General features: G+C 38.1%; 1 protein-coding gene across 1 annotated transcript in view; it reads right to left on the bottom strand.

The window, feature by feature from the left end:
- The window catches only part of DEPDC1B (DEP domain containing 1B), a 78,430-nt gene that overhangs the window by 30,854 nt on the left and 26,971 nt on the right, over positions 1–20,605 (bottom strand). The window contains exons 3-6 of the mRNA XM_004744603.3: positions 11,275–11,410; positions 6,856–6,983; positions 5,657–5,787; positions 3,668–3,715 (exon numbers count right to left, since the gene is read on the bottom strand). Of these exons, the coding sequence (XP_004744660.1) occupies positions 3,668–3,715; positions 5,657–5,787; positions 6,856–6,983; positions 11,275–11,410 (443 nt within the window). The remainder of the gene's footprint in view (positions 1–3,667; positions 3,716–5,656; positions 5,788–6,855; positions 6,984–11,274; positions 11,411–20,605) is intronic.

Raw genomic sequence — 20,605 nt, 5'->3', positions numbered from 1 at the left:
CAGAGCTGAGTTAATCAAATTCTACCTTGAAATAAACTACTTCAAACTAATAAAAACTTACTCTTTTTCTTAAAGATATTCAAAAAAGATGATTTTAACATTATGTCCTATAATTCATTCTAACTATAAAACTCACTATCTGATCTCCAGCCAACCTTCAAAAGTTAGTGTATCAAGCAGGGCATATTCCAAAGTTGCAGTAACTATAAGACGCCTGGAACAATGTGGTCCCAGCCATACACTGAGCAGAAGCAAGGCAAAGATTCTGTTGTATCTGGGACCAAAGAAAAACTCTTCTTGTTCTAAGAAAAACAAGAATGCATAGCTCTAATGCATAGATCTCTATAGAAATGGCAGCAAACACCTCCAAGAAACCAAGCACAGACCACAGATTTACATTACCAAGTGGAGAGACAAACCGGATCTGCCCATGCCTTGAGGGAAATGGCAAGCAGCTTCATGAAGAGCAGTTTGGCTAGTCCTCTCAACTTCCATGACAGCATGGAAGAAAGGAATGCAAGTGCACTGGTCAGTTCTGGGCCCACAGAACAGAAGACTAAACAACTAGAACCAAACAGATCTCTATTCTCAGGGAAACAAAAGATAAACCAATAAAGTTGAAAGAAACCCTTCCTTCAGAACCACTCCAACCAAAGATAAAGGATCAAACCAAAAAAAAACCAGTTAAACATTCTGGGCCTTTGTATTACAAGTCCAACGGAAGGAACCACATGAAAATGGCTTTTTGTTGGTCTCCTTAAAAACCCTCTTACCTTTCAATATTCTGTATACTTCTTATGAAATAACTCAATTTGATTGACTAAAATGAAAATAACAAAAGACCTATCTGTGGTACCATGTTAACTTAGCAGCCAACAGAGCCACCATTCTTGCTTGCTTCCTCCTCTGAAATACCCCAAGCTTAGTCAATTAAAATCATTAGCTTGGTATGACTCAGCAAGCAATCCACATTGTCTTGAATTACTCCCTCCCAGAGAAGTAAGCGATTGATGGTAAGCGGTTGTGAGCAGTGTGTAAGCAGTGTCCCTTTATGAACATTTCATCATTCTTGTTAAAAACATGCATAGAAGTGTTGCCTGTATCTGGTTTTTTTTTTTTCTTTTCTTTATTGAATCCTTATAATCTACATGCACAAAGAAGAAAAACACAGTTAACTGTTTTTATATTTCCTATCAGTCCATCATTCTGTGGCCAACCATGAGGCCGGCCAACAATGAAAGTACCCAGACCTATGAGTATATTGGTCTACCAATGGGCCTGCGAGAAAAAGGAGAGTAGCAAATTTGCAGAAAAGGAGGCAGAGGCCTTCAAAATATCCTGTAAATCAGCCAGCCTATCCTTTCTGTTGTCCCCTATTAGATTACTTTAATGGGAAACTTGCCTCAATAAGGATAAGAACGACAAGGAACAAGTCATGACTTTGAAAGACTCAAGTAAATTTGGGAGGCCAATGAGAATTTGGAAAACTTAATAACGTCACAAAACTATTCAAAAAGACGTGCTTTGGGGCACCTGGGTGGCTCAGTGGGTAAAGCCGCTGCCTTCGGCTCAGGTCATGATCTCGGGGTCCTGGGATCGAGTCCCGCATCGGGCTCTCTGCTCAGCAGGGAGCCTGCTTCCTCCTCTCTCTCTCTCTGCCTGCCTCTCTGCCTACTTGTGATCTCTGTCAAATAAATAAATAAATAATCTTTAAAAAAAAAAGACGTGCTTGCCCTTTGATCACCTTTTTTTTTCCTTTGACAAACAAGCATTCTTATGGATATGCCAACTACCTGCAAAGCACTGCACTCAATTCACGTGAGCCATGTCCCTGTTCCTGAGAACTTCCACCTTCCACAAGACATCTCACACATGCAGAGAACATTGTGAAGTTGCTCTTTACATCTTCCCCCTCCATTGTTGAGTAATTCCAGTTAGTCTATTCTTCTTTCAGAAGTTTCTGTGGCTTTATGTTTACTACTCCCTTGAGGGAAAAATTGTACTCTTCACTACATTTTGATCATCACTGAAAAATCTATATCACAACCACGTCTTCATATGCATTATAGAACATATTGTAGCCTAGATTTGTTACCAGTTTCCTCTATTCTTTCCCAGCTGATCAACTTCCAAATCCTTGGTTTGCCAGGAATTCAGAAAAGGGTAATTTAACTTTGCATTTATACCTTCTATTTCATCATTGCCAACTCTGGCCAAAGATATAATTTAAATTTAATTTACTTCAAATAGTTGAGCAGGAAGAATAAAAAGCATTCTCCCAACCTGAACCACTCTACATCTTAGAGTTTCCAAAATATTAAGCAAAAACCAATGAAAATTTAATAGTTAAACACAGAAAACTTTAGGCTTCACACAAGCTAATAATTGGTTTTCATATTTAAAATGATAGTATATAAACATTGTCCATATACTATGACTGAGATTACCTAAAATAAACTGCATAGTTACCTTAATTTCATTCTATAATCAGACAAAACTAACACCAGACAAATCATTCAGAGTCTACAAATTCAAAATTTTATTACACTTATATATATACATGCTAGCCCTACCCAAAAGGTTCCTTTCTGAGGCCATCTGTAAGGCTTAAAGACCCCATAGACCAAATATCACCATTATTAGTCAGCAGCCAAAATAACTGGAATTATTCTTATTAAAATCCCTTGCTTTTGGTAAGCCATTTACTATTAGAATCCCTTCTTTGGATTAAACCTTTTAAAAAATACCCAGAAGGGACGCCTGGGTGGCTCAGTTGGTTGGACGACTGCCTTTGGCTCAGGTCATGATCCCGGAGTCCTGGGATCGATTCCCGCATCGGGCTCCCAGCTCCATGGGGAGTCTGCTTCTCCCTCTAATTTCTCCTCGCTCATGCTCTCTCTCACTACCTCTCTCTCAATAAATAAATAAAAATCTTAAAAAAAAAAAATACCCAGAAAAATGGCAGTGTTAGTGAGATACTATAATACACATTCTTTACAGTGCCTATGATATCTAGTGAAGTGAATATCTATGCCCATGAAAGGGACTGTGGAAGCCTGTGCAAATCCTCAAAGGACCACCACAATTCAGGCCCCGTCTTACATCCAATAACTGAAATATCCCTTGTTTCTCCACATTAAAGTTCTTTTCCTTCCAAACCATCCTGCTTATCAATCAGCCTAGTCTTCTGAAACATCTCTTTATGTCAATAGTAGACTGTGTCAATAGTAGATAGTAGATAGGATCTGCTGAGAACACCGAGATGTAAATACAGGGTATAATTGAGAATATATTTTAGAAATTTTTTTTAAAAAAGAGGTTTTAAAAATAAAAATGTATAAATTGTCAACAGGCAGCTATCTGTACAATATTATATTCAATATAACTAATTTTTCTTCACTGTGATGAAACAGAAGACAGTACGGATTTTATCCGTCGTGGGATTATATTCACCAGAAAAGAGAAGAACAACATTCCTTCAAAAATGTTCTGTAACTCAGACCTTTCACCAAGTCACAAATTCACTAAAAGCACACTGGTCCCAAAATAATTAACTGTCAGCCTCACAGGTATGAAATCAATGTTCAGGCCATTGAACAAAAATATTTTTTAATTCAGGACACTATTTTCTGTTAATCTTATAAAACAGAGGATAATTAGTACTTACAATTTGCCAAACACTTCATAGCTGACAGTACCCAATGAGGAAGCTCTTCTGCAGAGAAATGAAAATAAAAAGATTATCTGATTCACTACATATAACTCAAGGAATTATATACGTACACAGAATCATAAGAATGTATAACCTGCCCAAATAATATGAACATATCTGCCAATCATATATTACACATCACCTATTAACAGAATGGCATGTTTAAGCACTGGAAAGTTTTCCTAGGAGCAGTGTCACAACATGGACTTGTACAGACCATGCCTGTAAATTTCGCAAAGGACAAGATGCACCTTTTAAAGCTTTGGTGAAAAGCAGGAATTTGATAGTTTATTCTGAAGAAACAAACAAACTAACCAGATACCCTAAAAATTAAAGAAGGAAAAGACAAAAAGTAAAAAAATAAGTTACCAACTATATTTGTGAATTCAGTTCACCAACCCCCCCCTCCCCACAAAGGGGTAAACTCTCTATGTCCATTGTTCAATATAAGTATCATTTTGCATGTTTCAATTTTCAAAATGTTTTAGGCAAGGAATTTTCACTGACAGACTAATACAGGCTATTAGTTTTTGGGCAGCCTTAAAATAATAACTTTTAACATTGCTACAAAAAATCCCAGCTGAGCCTTTTTCCTGAGTTCCTTCCCTCCTGGTCCTGACGCAGATATCTGATGAGATGGCCCTGCACTCATGCTTCTACTTCTCCATTTCCTTCACTCTGTGAAAAACTGCAAAGACACTGGTCGAACTGTATTAAAACTCTAATGAACCTGAGGCTTGTGGAAGTGCTCTTCTTTCTAAGAACTTGCTAAGACAAAAGATGACTGATCATCTAACTAGTAGGTAAAAGTATTAATGTTTGCTCTACTCAAAGAATGTGGAAGGATTTTAGATGTATTTCAAAGGAAATATCCCCATCATTCTATGTAATTTAATTGTATAGGTTGATATTTACCTGACAACTCACAAAGTCATAAATTTATTTCTGTTTGCTTGGATCCTCCATTCCCAATATAGAGGCTACATAAAAGAGGAGGTGTTTCAAGTTTCGAAGACACATTCTGCTACTGTCAGGAATCGGGACCTAGAAAAACCTTTTTCCCTTTCACAGCTGCGCAGGCTCCTTCAGGTAGAGTTCTGTCTTGCTGCCCAGGAGCCTCCAGCCCTAAATTTAATAATAATTTATAAAAACCTAAAAGTACTGTACCATCTTCCCCCATCCAAATGTCATTCTAGTTCCAGCTATTCCGAGAATCAAAGGTTGGAAGTAAAAAGAACCATTCCAAAAAATCCATCCAATTCTGACCCCTCCCCAATTCAAGAGAAGAAAGCTTTAAAATCAGCTTGGGGATTCTGGCCCACTACAGGTACTGTATCCTTGTTTTTCCAAATTAAAAAAAAAAAAAAAAACCAGGATAGGCAACTGCTAAATGTCTTTTTTTCCTGACTTGTAAACTGGCTTGGAAGAAAAGGTATTAAAAAATTAAAGCACCTTCAGCATTTAAAGGGCTACCTTTATTAACAAGAAAAAAAATGACATAAATCAAGACTGTCCCAGAAAATCTACCACAGAGACACCATAATGAAAATGTCAGTGAGAACCGAAAATCAATCAGACCCACTTGAAACCTAAAATCAATTTCCAATATCCAGTCAGTCACAAACTGACTCAAGCACTCAGGTCTTAAACTTACTATTCAGGGATTTTTCTGTGAATACAAAACTAATTAATGCCCAGTGTGGCTAACATTGAACTAGCCTCCAGATGGATTGTGCTGAGGCTTTGACTCCTGGATGTTCACCTTTCCTCAACACTTCCTTAATCCACACAATTATTTAAAAGGCAAGAGATAGTGAGACAAGGCTATACATAATGAGGGGGTATAATTATTGAGGGTTTAGGAAGGGTCAATAAAGAAGCGGATGGACCTGTGCAGCCAACATAGTGGGTCAAATGGAACCAGAATAGTTTTTATGTACTTACTTGACTTGTCATCAAGGATGACAACTCCCTGCTTGCTCACACTATACACATTATGGATGATGAACTTGGAGTTAACCAGTTTAATATCTAAGACTTCTTCCAAAGAATCCAGGCCAAGGACTTTCTGTAAACTGGAAATATACATAATTAAATTAATTACTTTTCTTAAAAAATTAATATTACCCAGGGGTGCCTGGGTGGCTCAGTGGGTGTAAGCCTCTGCCTTCGGCTCCGGTCATGATTTCAGGGTACTGGATTGAGCCCCATGTCAGGCTCCTTGCTCGGCGGGGAGCCTGCTTCCCCCTCTCTCTCTGCCTGCCTCTCTGCCTGCTTAATAAATAAATAAAATCTTTTAAAAAATTAATTAATTTAAAAAATTAAAAAATTAATATTACCCAAAAACCTGGCATATAAAAGATCAATCTTTAAAATGTGTCATTTTCATGCATTTTATCCAATCTTTGGCAAAAAAGCTAGAAATTTAATATGATGAAAAAAATTTAAAAGATCCTTTGATCATTAACAGATTGCTCCACTAATTTAATAACATAATACCTTCAATGCCAAGAAAATTATTTCATAAGTATAGAAATTAAAAAAACAAAAACCAGCTTATTCAGGGATGAGAAATTGCTACTAGTATGTTTGTGAAGGGGGAATAAAACTTGCTTTATGACATCATTTACTTTGTTACCTATAGTATAACAAATATCTAGAAGACCAAATTTACCATTGTGCTTCATTAAACATCAAACTTCAGAGTTACTAGAAAGTTCAAGAACTTTTAAATTTCTATTCTTAACTATTATATAAATGACAATAGAAAATTTCCAGAATTCAGTTAAATTATGTTGGCTAAGCAGCATCGCTACAAATAATACAAAGATTTTATTTTTTATTTATTTATGTTTTTAAAAGATTTTATTTATTCATTTGACAGAGACACAATGAGAGAAGGAACACAAGCAGGGGGAGTGAAAGAGAGAGAAGCAGGCTTACTGACAAGCAGGGAGCCCGATGTGGGGATCGATCCTTGGATCATGACCTGAGCTGAAGGCAGACACTAAATGACTGAGCCACCCAGGCAACCCTAATACAAAGATTTTAAAACATAATTTCAGAAATTTAAATATGCAGAGAGTAATAGAGAAGCAAAACAGACAATACTGAAAATTCTCATTAACATCAAATGCACATACTATGCTAATGTCATAGACTTCCATATCTCTTCTACGTTGGCCTCTGTCAGCTGTCTGCGGTAGACGAGACGGCAAGCTGGCACCTCTCCAATGGCAATACTGTGTCGCTTGAACCACATCTCTGAGTTCTAATTGGGGGGAGGGTAGAAATAAAGAAAGAGGGCAAATATTTCAATAGATAGTGGTATGATTTTACCAGAAATTTCCTTGACTTGTTTTTTTTTAATTCGATTTAAAATAATAACTAGAAATATGAACAAACTTTCTTTGCATGGACTACAGAGAAGTGAAATATAACTCTTAAGGATCAGGTCACATTATAAATGAGTATTCATAAATTACAAAAGAACGATGGGAATAAGCATTACATTGACTATTTTTTCCCTATGGGAATTCCAACTAATCAATGATGTAGCCATGAAATAAAAATCAGAATTAAGTCAAATACCTATCCATATTTACACACTGTTCAAATAGAGTGATTGTTTAAAACAAACTTAAAGTCTATTACTTTCAAAAATTCTCTGTTTTTTAGAATCAAAGATCAAATAAGTACAAAGTTGAAGAGCCACTCCCAGATCTTAGGCAACAGCAGAAGGCAGGAAAAAACAAGAGCTCCACAGCACAATCATTTACAAAGATTTTCTGTAATAGTTTTTTTACAAAAGTATCATTATGGAAAAATCTTATAAACTTGGAAAAACAGAGCCAGAAAGTTGTTTTGTGATTTTGTTTTTAGAGAATTACTGAATTACAAAAGAAAGTTGAAGACCATGAGGATTTGTGAATTTTTTTAAATAACTAATTTAGGTGTTCATTTTTGAAGGCAGGCATATAAACTGTTGCATTTGCCTACCAAACCTACTTCTAAAAGTTATCTTAAAGAAGTACCATGAGGGCACCTGGGTGGCTCAGTCCATTAAGTGTCCAACTCTTGGTTTCGGCTCAGGTCATGATCTCAGGGTTGTGAGATTGAGCCCTACATCGGGCTCCGAGCTGGGCTCAGAGTCTGCTTAAGATTCTCTTTCCCGCTCCCTCTACTCTTCTCCCTCTATGCTCCCACTCTCTCTCTCTCTTTCAGTAAATAAATAAATAAAATCTTTAAAAAACAACAAAAAAAGAAATACCATGGATATATTCAACTATTTATCTCTAAAGATACTGCTTATTATTGTCTCCTGAAAAACTGGAAACACAGTATATATTTAACAGTAAAGGACTGGACAAATAAAATATATTACTTTCATGTTGGACAAGATGCAGATATTAAATATGATGTCAAATGTCTAATCTCATGAAAAAATAAGCTAAGCACAGTGTTCTAAGTGAAAACACAGGTTATGAAAAGCTCAACATGATCTCATTTTTGTGTTAAACGTTTGTATGGAAAAAAAGCACACCACAAAAATGTTAATATTAATTCTCTCTGGATGATATCATAAGTAATTTATTTTCCTTTGTTTCTGCCTGAAAACAATTTTATTAAATAAATGAATAACAGCAACAGTAATGAACAGTTAGTGAATACCTGTGTGCCAGCCACCATTCCAAGTGCTTTATAGTTATAAACTCACCTGATTCTCACAACAAGCCTACCCCAGAGGTACTATTATCACTAAGAAAATAATGACATTTTTCACCATTAAGTTCACCATTAAGAAAACTGAGACACAAACACAATGAACAAAACAGAGAAACAAGCTCTAATAGTTAGTAAATGGAGGATTCAAGATCCAAACCCATTAATCTAGCCAGAGTCCATATCTTATTTTTTACACTGTACTGCCCTCAGCAAAAAAGGACTTTTATTATTATTTTTTTTTTTGCTTTATACAAGTAAAAAAATAAAATAATAAAACAATGGCAAAGCAAGAGGAAAAAACAGGATAAAACAAAAACAAAAACCAGCAAGCAAAGAGGAGGCAAAAATAGAAACAGGGAAAATAAAATAGAAGAAAACAAATGACAAGCTGAAGTTCTTTAAGAAAGATGAACTGTTCCTTTATTGACTATGAACCTCACCAATCTAAAACCCACATCAAGGCACAAATGGGGAAAGAGATCCTGCCCTGCCCAATTTTCCTTTGGACATTGCTCAAGAAGCAGCAGCCAAAATTTTGCTGGAATTACAATAAGCAGAGAGGGCAAACCTCTCCTACTTCATTTAAGAGGGAAGTACAAGATACAAGCATCAAAAGAAACACAAGTACAGATGACGAGTGAAATTATAAGCTTTAAGAGAAAATGGCTGATCAATCTAGGACACTGGTATACCCACTTCAGGGCTCCTGGAAAATTAGAAAAGAAAATGAAAACAGAAGATACAAGTCATTGTCATTGCAGCATTAAAATGTGCTAATGAGTACTTGGTTCTATAGATGATAGCAGGAATATTACAATTTCATAGAACCAGGTGGAATACAAAAGGGAAGTTACTATACTTATGACATAAATACATATTATTTTAATATAGGATTTTATCTCTTGTACAAACAACACTAGATGACCTTATAAAGAAAAAAGGTCTGTTGAATAAAAACTACCAATGGGGTCAGGTTAGATGTTTAAATGTAAATGTTCAACCTGATGATTCACAGACCTACCCCTGGGGCAAATAATACATTATATGCTAATAAAAGTAAGTAAAAAAAAATAAATAAAATAAATGCAAATGTTCAAAAAAAAAAATGTACCTGATCTCATGGAGCTTACATTTTAACTTTCTCTGGGACAGGAACTATCAACAAGACCTTAAGAATTCCTCAATAGGAATGAATTAAAAGTCTTTAAATACCCAAAGTAGTTCCACTTTGTTTCCTCATTCTCTATTTTCATATTGTATGTTTCACTAGACTATGCCTTTTTAGTGTTAAAACTGTATCTGTGAGAAAAAAACAAACAAACAAACAAAACCTGTATCTGTGGAGCTAACACAATGCATGGTACACAACAGACACTTAATATTTATTAATGAATAAATTAATGACTTCCAAATATGATCTCACCTTTACGTTCCAGGATCATATCACCATCTGCCTATGAGATACCTCCATTTAATACAGGCCATATTTATCACCAAACATATTTAGAACTAAATTCATTGCTATCCTGCAAACCTGCAAGCCCTTATGGAGTCCCTATTTCTGTCACTATTGCCACGCTTTTCCTTGAATTATCTTTGAAAAAGCCTAAGATTCTTTTTTTTTTTTTTAACTTTTATTTATTTGAGAGAGAGAAAGAGAGAGAGTAAGCATGAGCTGGGCAAGGAGGAGCAGAGGGAGAGGGAGAAGCAGACCCTCCACTAAGCAGGGAGCCCAACGTAGGGGTTGATCCCAGGGCCCTGAGATCATGACTTGAGCTGAAGGCAGATGCTTAACCGACTGAGCCACCCAGGTTCCCCAAAGCCTAAGCTACTGTTGCTGCTTCTTCTTTTATTTTTTTAAGATTTTATTTATTTATTTGACAGACAGAGATCACAAGTAGGCAGAGAGGCAGGCAGAGACAGAGAGGGGGAAGCAGGGTCCACGCCAAGCAGAGAGCCCAATGCAGGGCTGGGATCATGACCTGAGCCGAAGGCAGAGGCTTTAACCCACTGAGCCACCCAGGTGCCCCAAGTCCAAGCTTCTTAACTATTATTTTCTTCAAACTGAGAATACAATCTCTTTAGGAAAAAAAAAAAGTTGCTTTTTCTTTTAATTAAATTGCCTTAAAATGTTTACATCACGTCTTTGCAAAGAAAGTCTGAATTGGACATCTATCAAACTAAATTAATTTAAAATATTCGTGTGGGTACAATTCTTAAAAACTGCCATATGAAAGTTTCTTTCTGTATTTTATTTTCTAGCATTGTTTCAATCATGTAGTCTGCTACTGGTACTATTTTAAGGAAAAAGTACCCCCCAAATTTACTTTATTCTACAATAAGCTTAGGTTTTCCCAAACTAGCAGAATCTATCTTTGTTCATTATTAGGGGTCATTCCAAAATACTTCACACCCTAACATTCCCACTCTCAACTAGTAAGAGTTAGAACAAAATTCGGGAAGATACAAAGAGGGAGAAGAGTAACTTCTAGAACACAGGAGAAAAGGAGATCATAAGGGAGTTGCCACAGAAACCTGCTTGGTCTGAACCTACAAAAAATACCTACCATGTTTTCAGTCAAAATGTTAGCAGTAAAGAGAGAAAAAGTCTAACAGCTAATCTTTCCTTCTTACTGTTCTCTCAGCTATTAACACGTAAGATACTGTTTTAAAGCACGTTGGGACCATAGTTCACAGAAAGAAGTAGACTAAGACTGATGGTTCACAGACCATTTCCCACATCTGGAGGCTGTTAGCCCTGCCCTCTGCTGCCACCATTACAATCACCAATCTGCTCCACCCCCACCTCCCTGCCCAGCTTTTAGTAACACACTTACCATCACAACTGGCCTCACTGGGATGTTCTCTTGTGAAGTGCTTGGTGGGGGGTCATTCCATTCCGGAAATTTAATAACATCCTTTTGGCATGTAGGCTTCTTTGGATATGGTTTTAGGGGTGAGGAAGGAGGAAATCTAAAAACCAAGAAAGAAATCTCTATTATTGTAGTCAATGGGAGACACAGATTTTTTAACAATAGTTCCCATTTCTTGTATCCTTGGGAATTTATATAATAATTTCAAACCTCAGATAATAAATGAGGTCATGCTCAATCAAATTACCACATGTGGCTCACTGTACCCAACATATGAGTTTTTCCAATGTTCATTCATTACCCGTATCAGATAAACATTTATGAAGAAAAACAGGAACCAAACATGTGATACATTATGAAATAAAGAAATAGAAATATATTCTCTTATCAAACAATTTTCATGATTAAAGATGCTCTTAACAGCTGCTAGGGCAAGCCACTTCTTTCACCAAGCTCAAAATATTTACCGTCTCACAATTCTCCAAAATTTATAAATGGTACATATGCAAAGAGAAATTATGGACAGACTAATCCTCAGTGACACTTGCTGAGAAAGAGTATATTGGCACAAAAATATTTTAGCCTATTATTCATTTTTTTTAAGATTTTATTTATTTATTTGACAGAGAGAGATCACAAGTAGGCAGAGAGACAGGCAGAGAGAGGAGGGGGAGCAGGCTCCCTGCTGAGCAGAGAGCCCGATGTGGGGCTAGATCCCAGGACCCTGAGATCATGACCTGAACTGAAAGCAGAGGCCTTAACCCACTGAGTCACCCAGGCGCCCCCCTATTATTCATTTTTACATTGATTTCAAATACAATCCTCTTATCCTTGAATATGGAACACTTCACAGTGAGATGGAAGACTTGATCTTGAAGGAGGTTAGAAGGTGCCCAATGTCCTCCTTCTGCCTTTTGTACCCTTCTCTGCCTTATCTCTCCAAGACATTGGTACCATCACTCCTTGGACTAACACAGAAGCCTAAATACAATCTAATCTTTAAACAAGTCTAGACTATACCTGGTAAAGAACAACAGAAGGTAGTTAAATAAACATTTTCCTCAGAGGATCTTTTTCGGTTAGAAAAAGATAGATTGCACTGCCTTGAAAAAGTAACACAAGAACTCTCCTTTTTAATGTTAACATGGAAGCCAATAGGTAGTTTACTTTTTTATTTATTTAAGCCAAAATAAAGTTTTAAAATCTTATCCGTAATACCCACAGGAAAAATAATCCAAATAAATGATAAATATCTTATTTTTAAATACATACAGAAAAAAAATGAATTTTTTAAATGTCTACACTTTACCCAAAAAGTTTGTATTGAGGTGAATCAGGAGAATCACATATAATAAGCACTATGGAGGTACATTTCAAAAATAGTCACAATAGACTTGAAAAAGGATGGCTAATGAGAAAAAAGTCCAGTTTCATCTTCTCTAAAAGAATATCCAGTAATTCCACTTTATTTGAAAAGTCAGTGAGAAAAAAATGAAATCATTAAGTCGAGTTAAAGACAAATAAAATGAAAGACAGATTAAATTTTTTAATCAGGTTGCCAAGGCAGATATTTCCAAACAATTCCAAAATACAAATTAAATAAATCACTAAAGCCAGTCAGTTACTCTACCTCTTAAGCAAAGACTGGCTTACAAAAGTCCAATCCTATCTATGAGAAGCTAGTAATTACAATGGAAGTCCTACTGTCAACCAAAGTACAGCACATATGCACACACTCGGGTACACACACACACACTCCCACATTCACATACGCATATAATGCATCCAGGGAAATCACAGGTCACCCATCTGTCAGTTCTTTAAAAATTCAACACCATCCCTACCCCCAGCCCACTACTGATACCACAGTTAACCCTCCCAACCCCTTCAACTAAAATGTGAAAATCTGACCTAAGTTCCAGCCCTAATTCTCTCATGAATAGTCTGTAACAGTGTCTCTAAGTCAAAGTTGGTTCATTTGTCAAATAAGGAATTACATTGGATGACCTATACAACAGCCTCCTGGATTCAAAATGTGCTTCCTGTATCCCCAAAACCCAGAAACAAGTAATACTTTGCAAAACCAAAACAGAAGTTCTTATGCAGAGAACTCTGACTGAAGAGATACCAGGGAGCCACGTTCTTCCATCACCCTGGGAAGAGGAGGTCTCTGTCACAACATGTGCAGTCATTGCTGGCCAGGGTGGGAGCTTTACAGCCGCCCAGCCAGAGATGAAATGTAGAAGAGCTCCCCCTAATAGACTACTTTTACTGTGTGCACTAAAAGTTTCATGTGTCATTTTAACACTTTAATCATGTGATCTCAGGCTTCAAAGCCTGTCAGAGATGATCTCATCCAAACGTCACATTTTTTACTTAGGAAAATGAGGTCCCAAAAGAGGAAAGCAACTTACTAAAAGCCTCACAACTTACTGGCCAAGAGAACAAACCATCTTGCACAAAAGATACGCCAGTCTTTTAATAAGGACATTATAAAAATTTATTGAAAGACATTAATGAAGTAAATCAATAGAAAGACACATCATGTTGGTAAGTAATAAGATTCAATATCCATATTCAATGGTAAAATGTCAACATCACTATTCCTCATGAAGATATATGCTTACAAAGAAATTCTAATCAAAATATAAAAATTTTCTATGAAATATAGATTATAAAATTTACATGGAAATGCAAGAGGCCAAAAACAATCGAGACATTCTTAAAGAAGAAAAACGAAATGAGAAACTTGCCCTTCCAGCCATCAAGTCTCATTCAGATAATACAGTAGGGCAGCACTGATGGCACTGACCGCAGATGGTCAGCATCAGCATTACTGACAATTGGGGCTGGATAATTCTGTTGTGGGGAGCTGTCCTGTGCAGTGCCTACCTGCTGGCAGCCTCCCTGGTGTCCAGCCACTGGATGCTAACAACACAGCCTCTCAAGGGTGACCACCAAAAATATTCCCAGACATTGTCCCCTGCAAAATGGCTCCCAGGTGAAAATGATGGGCCTAGACAGACCCATTTCTTCAGAACCCTGACTTATGATACAAAAGACATTACAGATCAATGAGAAGGTGTGGACTCTTCAATAAGGAGTTCTGGTCCAATTGGTTATCCTTTGGGGAAATGTGAAATTGTATCCCTGCTACAAAGCACACTTGCCCTCCATATATTCCTCTGGAAGGGATCTTGCCACTACCTTATCAATAGCTAGAGTGTGTTTCTCTATTCTTCTGGGTCTGGGTGAGCCCTCTCCAACAGCTTTAGTAACTGGAAGATGGTAGGAGTGAGACTGTGCCATTTCTAGGTACTAGCCCTTAACCAGCCTGGAACACCCTCTCTGCCTCTGAGAACTCCCACTCTTCCTGCCAAGCTCCCTCTTAGAAACCAGCTACCATGTACAGAGGGCCACACCCCCACAAGCAGCATGCTAAGATGCCAAAGCCACAAAAAGCTGTGGAAGATGAGACACTGCATGGAAGGAAACTGAGGTAAAGGAGCACCTCACCTGCAGACTTGGGCGTGCAGAAGTCATCCTGGAGGTAGACGTTCCAGGCTTAGCAGCCCCAGACAATATCCAGTTATAGAGTTATATACTCATATTCCTGACCCACAAAAGTATGTGAAAATAACAAGGACTGTTTGAAGCCACTATGCTGGCGCCTAGTTGTGTTACACAACCACAGAGAGGCTGAACAGAAATTTGGGGCATTTCTATTAGGACGGGCAGTGAAGCCAGAGAGCTCAGATAGACTTGTTAGGTGAAGGCTAGCAGCTCTGTGAGGAAGTTGTGGTTGAAGGCTGTAGGAAAGACCTCTGTTACATAGTGGTACCAATTTCAGTCAAAACTGTCCCTGACTGAGACATGAAAAACACAAAAGGTGGATCTAGAAAAGGTGTTTTCCAGTATGAATGCTTAAAAGTGCCAACTGGTTTCTTTTAGCCTCAGTAACAAGGTACAGATAGATAGAGGAAAAGAGGGCCACTTGAGTTTTTAACCAAAATTTAGAGGAAATACAAAGGAGCCATGACTTGATTCCAAAACAAAACTATTTCTCATTCCCAAATCTCAACCCTAACAAAAGTTTCTCAAAGTAAAAATAGCCTTACGACCAATATCAAATTCAAGATGTCTCTAGTAAACTATGGTCTGAGGGAAGTCACATGAAAGACTTTTATTGAGGCCTCTGGGTGGCTCATTTAGTTAAACAGCCAATTTTTTACTTTAGCTCAGGTCATGATCTCAGGGTTGTGAGATCAAGCCCACATGAGGCTCTGTACTCAGCAGGAAGCCTGCAGCATGAGGATTCTTTCTCCCTCTACCTCTGCTCCTTCACCACTCATGTGTCTGCTCGCTCTCTCTCCCTCTCTCTCTCTGTCTAAAATAAATAAATATTTCTTAAAAAAAAAAAAAAGACTTTTACTATAACTTCAAAAAGATTGAAGGCAGTACCTTATAGACCATCTTGGATAAACTAAGAGTTTAAGACTCTTTAAGGTGATGGGTCACAGAAGACTTTTAAGCAGCGCAGGCAAAAAAAGAACCTGTTTCATAGACATATGTGTGACTTTTGCCTAATGGAATAAGCCACAGTAAAATTCATAGAAAACCCACAGAATTTTTAAGACAGTAATACTAGGAGAATCACCATCCACTTGGACTAAAAAGCAAACAGTTTGAATGTAAAAAACAGTCAAGAATCTCAAGCTTTACTAACCAGGAAGTATATGAAAAAGCTATTCCCCTGCAAACATGGGCCATCTCTTATGGAAAAGGAAAAAATGACTTAACATGTAGAGTCAAGACTCCAGCAGGAAGAGCCAGGACCCATGCAGAATCACTCACAGGAAGTAGAATTATGCCCTAATCAAAGAATGGCAGACACATGTTCAATTTATTTTTAGAAGTGCTATGGGCCAGTGGTTGCTTTATGAGATGCCATAATGGGATATATTTGGGGAGTCATGATGCAGGGGATGAATATAGTTTGCAAATGAATGTCCTTGTCCAGAATGCATTCTGCAAGGATGGCCATAAAAGTATTGCCCAACCTTCCCCAATGTGACTTTGATGAGGTCAAAAATTCAAGCAATCCTGTGATTGCTCTGACAGATAGAATATAGCAGAAGTCACATATTACCAACTCTAGGCGTAGTTCTTAGCTACCTGGCAATTTTCTCTTCTTGCCTATAGGAAATACTTCCTTTTGGGATGCTCATTCTTGGGACATGACCAAGGTTGATTGAAAGCCAGCCACCAAAAAAAAAAAAAAAAAAAAAAAAAAAAAAAAAAAAAAAAAGAAAGCCAGCCACCAGGTAAGGATAGTGACCACCCTACGACCATCATGTTGCAAAAAGCATAACCCATGTGAAGATGCGCTAGAGGACCAAACCCCATGTAAAAAGAGACCAAGAAGCACAAAGGCACCAACCACATCTCTGAGCAGAGAAAGAAATCATCTTGAAAGTGAATTTCATAGCCCAACTAGTGCCTTATGGGTAATGGGCAAACTGCCAGATGAGCTCTTTCTAAATTCTTGACACAAAAACCATAAGCAGAATAAAATGCTTTAAGCCATTTTTGTTTGATGCAGGTTGAGTTTAAAAAACAGAAAACCAGAACAATCTCAAGTTCACACTATGAATAAAAATCATGGGTTTAGACTATGATATAAGAAAATATCTCTCCAGGGGCACCTGGGTGGCTCAGTGGGTTAAGCCTCTGCCTTCCACTCAGGTCATGACCTTGGGGTCTTGGGATCGAGCCCGTGTCGGGCTCTCTGCTCAACATGGAGCCTGCTTCACCCTCTCCCTCTGCCAGCCTCTCTGCCTAACTCTCTCTGTCAAATAAATAAATAAAATCTTAAAAAAGAAAATATCTCTCTGACTTTCAGTAATGAAAGAACTCCGGCTAAGCAAGATACAAAAACCACAAAGTATAAAAAAGGATTTGACACATTCATTTTACATTAAAAAAAAAAACACAAACTTTTCTGCTTGTCAAGACATCATAAATAAAATGAAATAAAAAATGAAATTAAAAAAAAAAAAAAACCCAGTGTAAGTGTTAAAACAGTAAAGAGAAGCAAGGAAATGATAAACATAGAACACAGGATACTGATGGCCTCTTGGAGAAGATGATGCAAATTGGCAGTAAACAGGTATTCACTTTGTTATTCTTATAACATATTCTTATAATATATAACATATATTTATTCTTATAGATTATTCAGATAAACTTTATACACTCTTGTACAAGATCTATTTTTAAAAACAAATGAGAACTTTTAAAAAGAGCAGAGCTCCCTCTAGTGGACGATATTTGTATTTGCTTTTAGTATTCTAAATTAAATCCCAACATTATGATCATGGATTCCGAATCTACTTGCACACTGAACAAAATGAGTCCAGAAACAAATTAGACACAGCTAATCATCCAACCCAACAATCCAGGTCTCCTACTGTCACCTCTTGCCAAATTTGGGTTGGAAAAAAGCAATTAAAAATAAACCATTCCTGGGTCCCTGGCAGGCTCAGTTGATGGAGCATGCGACTCTTGATCTCAGGGTTGCAAATCTGAGCCCTATGCTGGGTGTAGAGATTACTAAAAATAAAATCTTTAAAAAAATAAAATAAACCATTTCAAAATTACTAGCCTCTGATGAATTTACTTGAAACAAAAGAGAATTTATTACCTAATCAATTAATAAAAAATACTCTAGGGCATCTAAATTGCAAGGAAAACAGTTTATAAATCTTAATAAATTTGAGCCATAAGTGACACAATGCAAAGACAAAGTTCTTCCCACAATATATGCCAAAATTATTTCTTTAGCATCAACAGAAATCTGCAGCGTCTACAGGTTTTGCCAGCCTGCCTCCTTGCCTTAGTAAACCTAAACCTCCATAGAAGAAAAGCCAGGCTGAGAGTACTTGTTATAGGAGCTGACCTCTCTGAGACTGGTGCCCAAGAAACCCCTGCATCAGGGCAAACCCGCAGCAACTGGCTGGGCTCCACCAGGCTCTGTACCTACCAGACCTATTGTTCAAGACCAGCGGTGGTATCACGTAAATGCTGAAAAACTGTAAATGATTACATTTCACCATACTGCTTACAGATACATCAGGAACATAAAGTGTCTGAGGGACAGAGAATAAAAGATGAAGCTGGAAAAAGAGTTGTCAACTAAAGGAAGACTTGACCTCTCTGAGTTCAGAAATCATTGCTTACTCCACATGAATAAAGATTCCATTAGCCCCGGAAGAGTTGAGATGGCGGAGTAGCAGGAGCAGGCCTCAACCCTCGAACACAGCTGATCAACAACAAATCATTGTGAACTAGGAAATTAATCTGAGGATTAAGAAACAATCAGCACAACCGAAGAGAATGTAGCAGATGCGGGGTTCAGAAAGATGCACTGGAGGGGGGCAAAAAAAAGTCACAGCGCCAGGGAGGGGAGGGAGCCAAGTCAGGGTTCACACAGGAGGCCATGGTGCGGGGATCCCCTGGGTCGCATGAGGAGATATTGTTCGCCCTCCTGGAGGCCTTTTGGAATAGGGTATCCTGCTTCTCCAAGCAAAAAAGACCCCTGAGGAGGCACTGAGTGCTCTTCACCAGCAGGGGGGCAGAAAACCCGATCAGACTGCAGCCACGGCACTGCTTTTCTAGGACAGGTCCATGCCTGACGCAATGTGTGAGGCTCTCCTCCAGGGGAGGTCCTTTAAAATGTGGCATTTTGAATTCCAGCCCCCAGCCAAAGATGAAACACAGGGAAGGGACTCCTGGGTGGCTCAGTCGGTTAAGATCTACCTTCAGCTCAGGTCATGATCCCGGGGTCTTCAGATCAAGTCCTGCATCAGCTCCTTGCTCAGCAGGGAGCCTGCTTCTCCATCTGCCTGCTGCTCTCCCTGCTTGTGCTCACACTCTCGTTCTCTCTCTCTCTCTCTCTGACAAATAAATAAATAAATAAATAAAATCTTTAAAACACACACACGGAAAACCGTGACGCTGGCCACAGAGAGGTTGAGGGCAGGGATCTGACAGAAGTCTGGGACACAGGAGGGGAGACTGTTTGCTTTTCTGGGGCGGCCTCCTGAACAGTGACTGTCACGAGTTCCCCTCCCTCCCTCCCAGGGGAGGTGAGCACAAGGTGACACCCCCACTCCCCACCTCCTGCACCGTGGGACTTTAGAGAAAACACAGTGGCTTCCGGCGGAGGCTAGAATCGCTCACACCAAACCTTGTCCTTCTGCCCATCTTTACTAGGGCAGGTCTGACAGTGAGCCAGGTTGCTGGGCCTCTGCTTCAGAAGCCAATACAGCTCCTCCCCACTCCCTCCACGGCGCCCCTGCATGTACCAACTCTACTGATGATAGAGGGATCCAAAGCGTCAGCTTTAGTTCTGGAAGAAATAAAATCAGGATTTCTTCCTTTTCTTTTCTCATGTATTTTGTATTTTTGGTGGTTTTTCTTTTTTTCTTTGGAATCAGGCATATAGTGTTGTGTTCATTTGTTGTTTGTTTCCTTTTTTCGTTTTTTGGATCAGGGTTGTCTTTTTTTTTCTTCATAATCAGGTTTATATATTTGTTTCCTTTTTTGTTACTTTTCCTTTTTTCTCAGATCAGGGTTTTTTGGGGGTTTTTTGTTTTTTAATCAAACTATCTTAACAAACAAATCAAAGCACACCTAGTTAAAGGTCCAAATACTCCCCATGGCAAGCAAGCAAGCAGGAAGTCTGCAAAGGACTGACCTCTGGGAAAAAGCAGACAAAACATAATGGCAGAGTGCACACAACATGCACTAGAAACGCTTCCTGAATCACCAAGCCCTGGACAGTCTATGACCCCTTCTTACTATAGTATTACTTTCAGAAGCAGGAAACATAACTGTCATAATATGCAAAAGACAGGAACCCAGACATAATGACAAGATAGAGGATGTCTCCCCAAAAGAAAGATCAAGAAGAAATTACAGCTTGGGATTTGATCAAAACAGATAGATGCAATATATCTGAACAAGATTTTAGAACAACAGTCTGAAGAATACTACTGTGGCTTGAAAGCAGCATAGAAGACACCAGAGAAACCCTGACTGCAGAGAAAAAAAACCTAAAACCTTGTCGGGCCAAAATAAAAAATCCTGTAACTGAGATGCAAAACTGACTGGCTATAATCACAATGAGGATGGAAGAAGCAGAGGAATAAATAGGTGATACAGAAGATAAAATTATGGGAAAAAAGCTGAAGAGGGAAAGAAAACTATTAGATCACAAATATACTTAAAGAAC

The sequence above is a fragment of the Mustela putorius genome, unplaced genomic scaffold, assembly GCF_011764305.1.
Source record: "Mustela putorius furo isolate JIRA1106 unplaced genomic scaffold, ASM1176430v1.1 tig00000145_pilon_pilon_pilon, whole genome shotgun sequence".
Lineage (NCBI taxonomy): Eukaryota > Metazoa > Chordata > Mammalia > Carnivora > Mustelidae > Mustela > Mustela putorius.
Note: the sequence above shows the minus strand (reverse complement) of the source record. Positions and strands in the feature narration are given on the sequence as shown.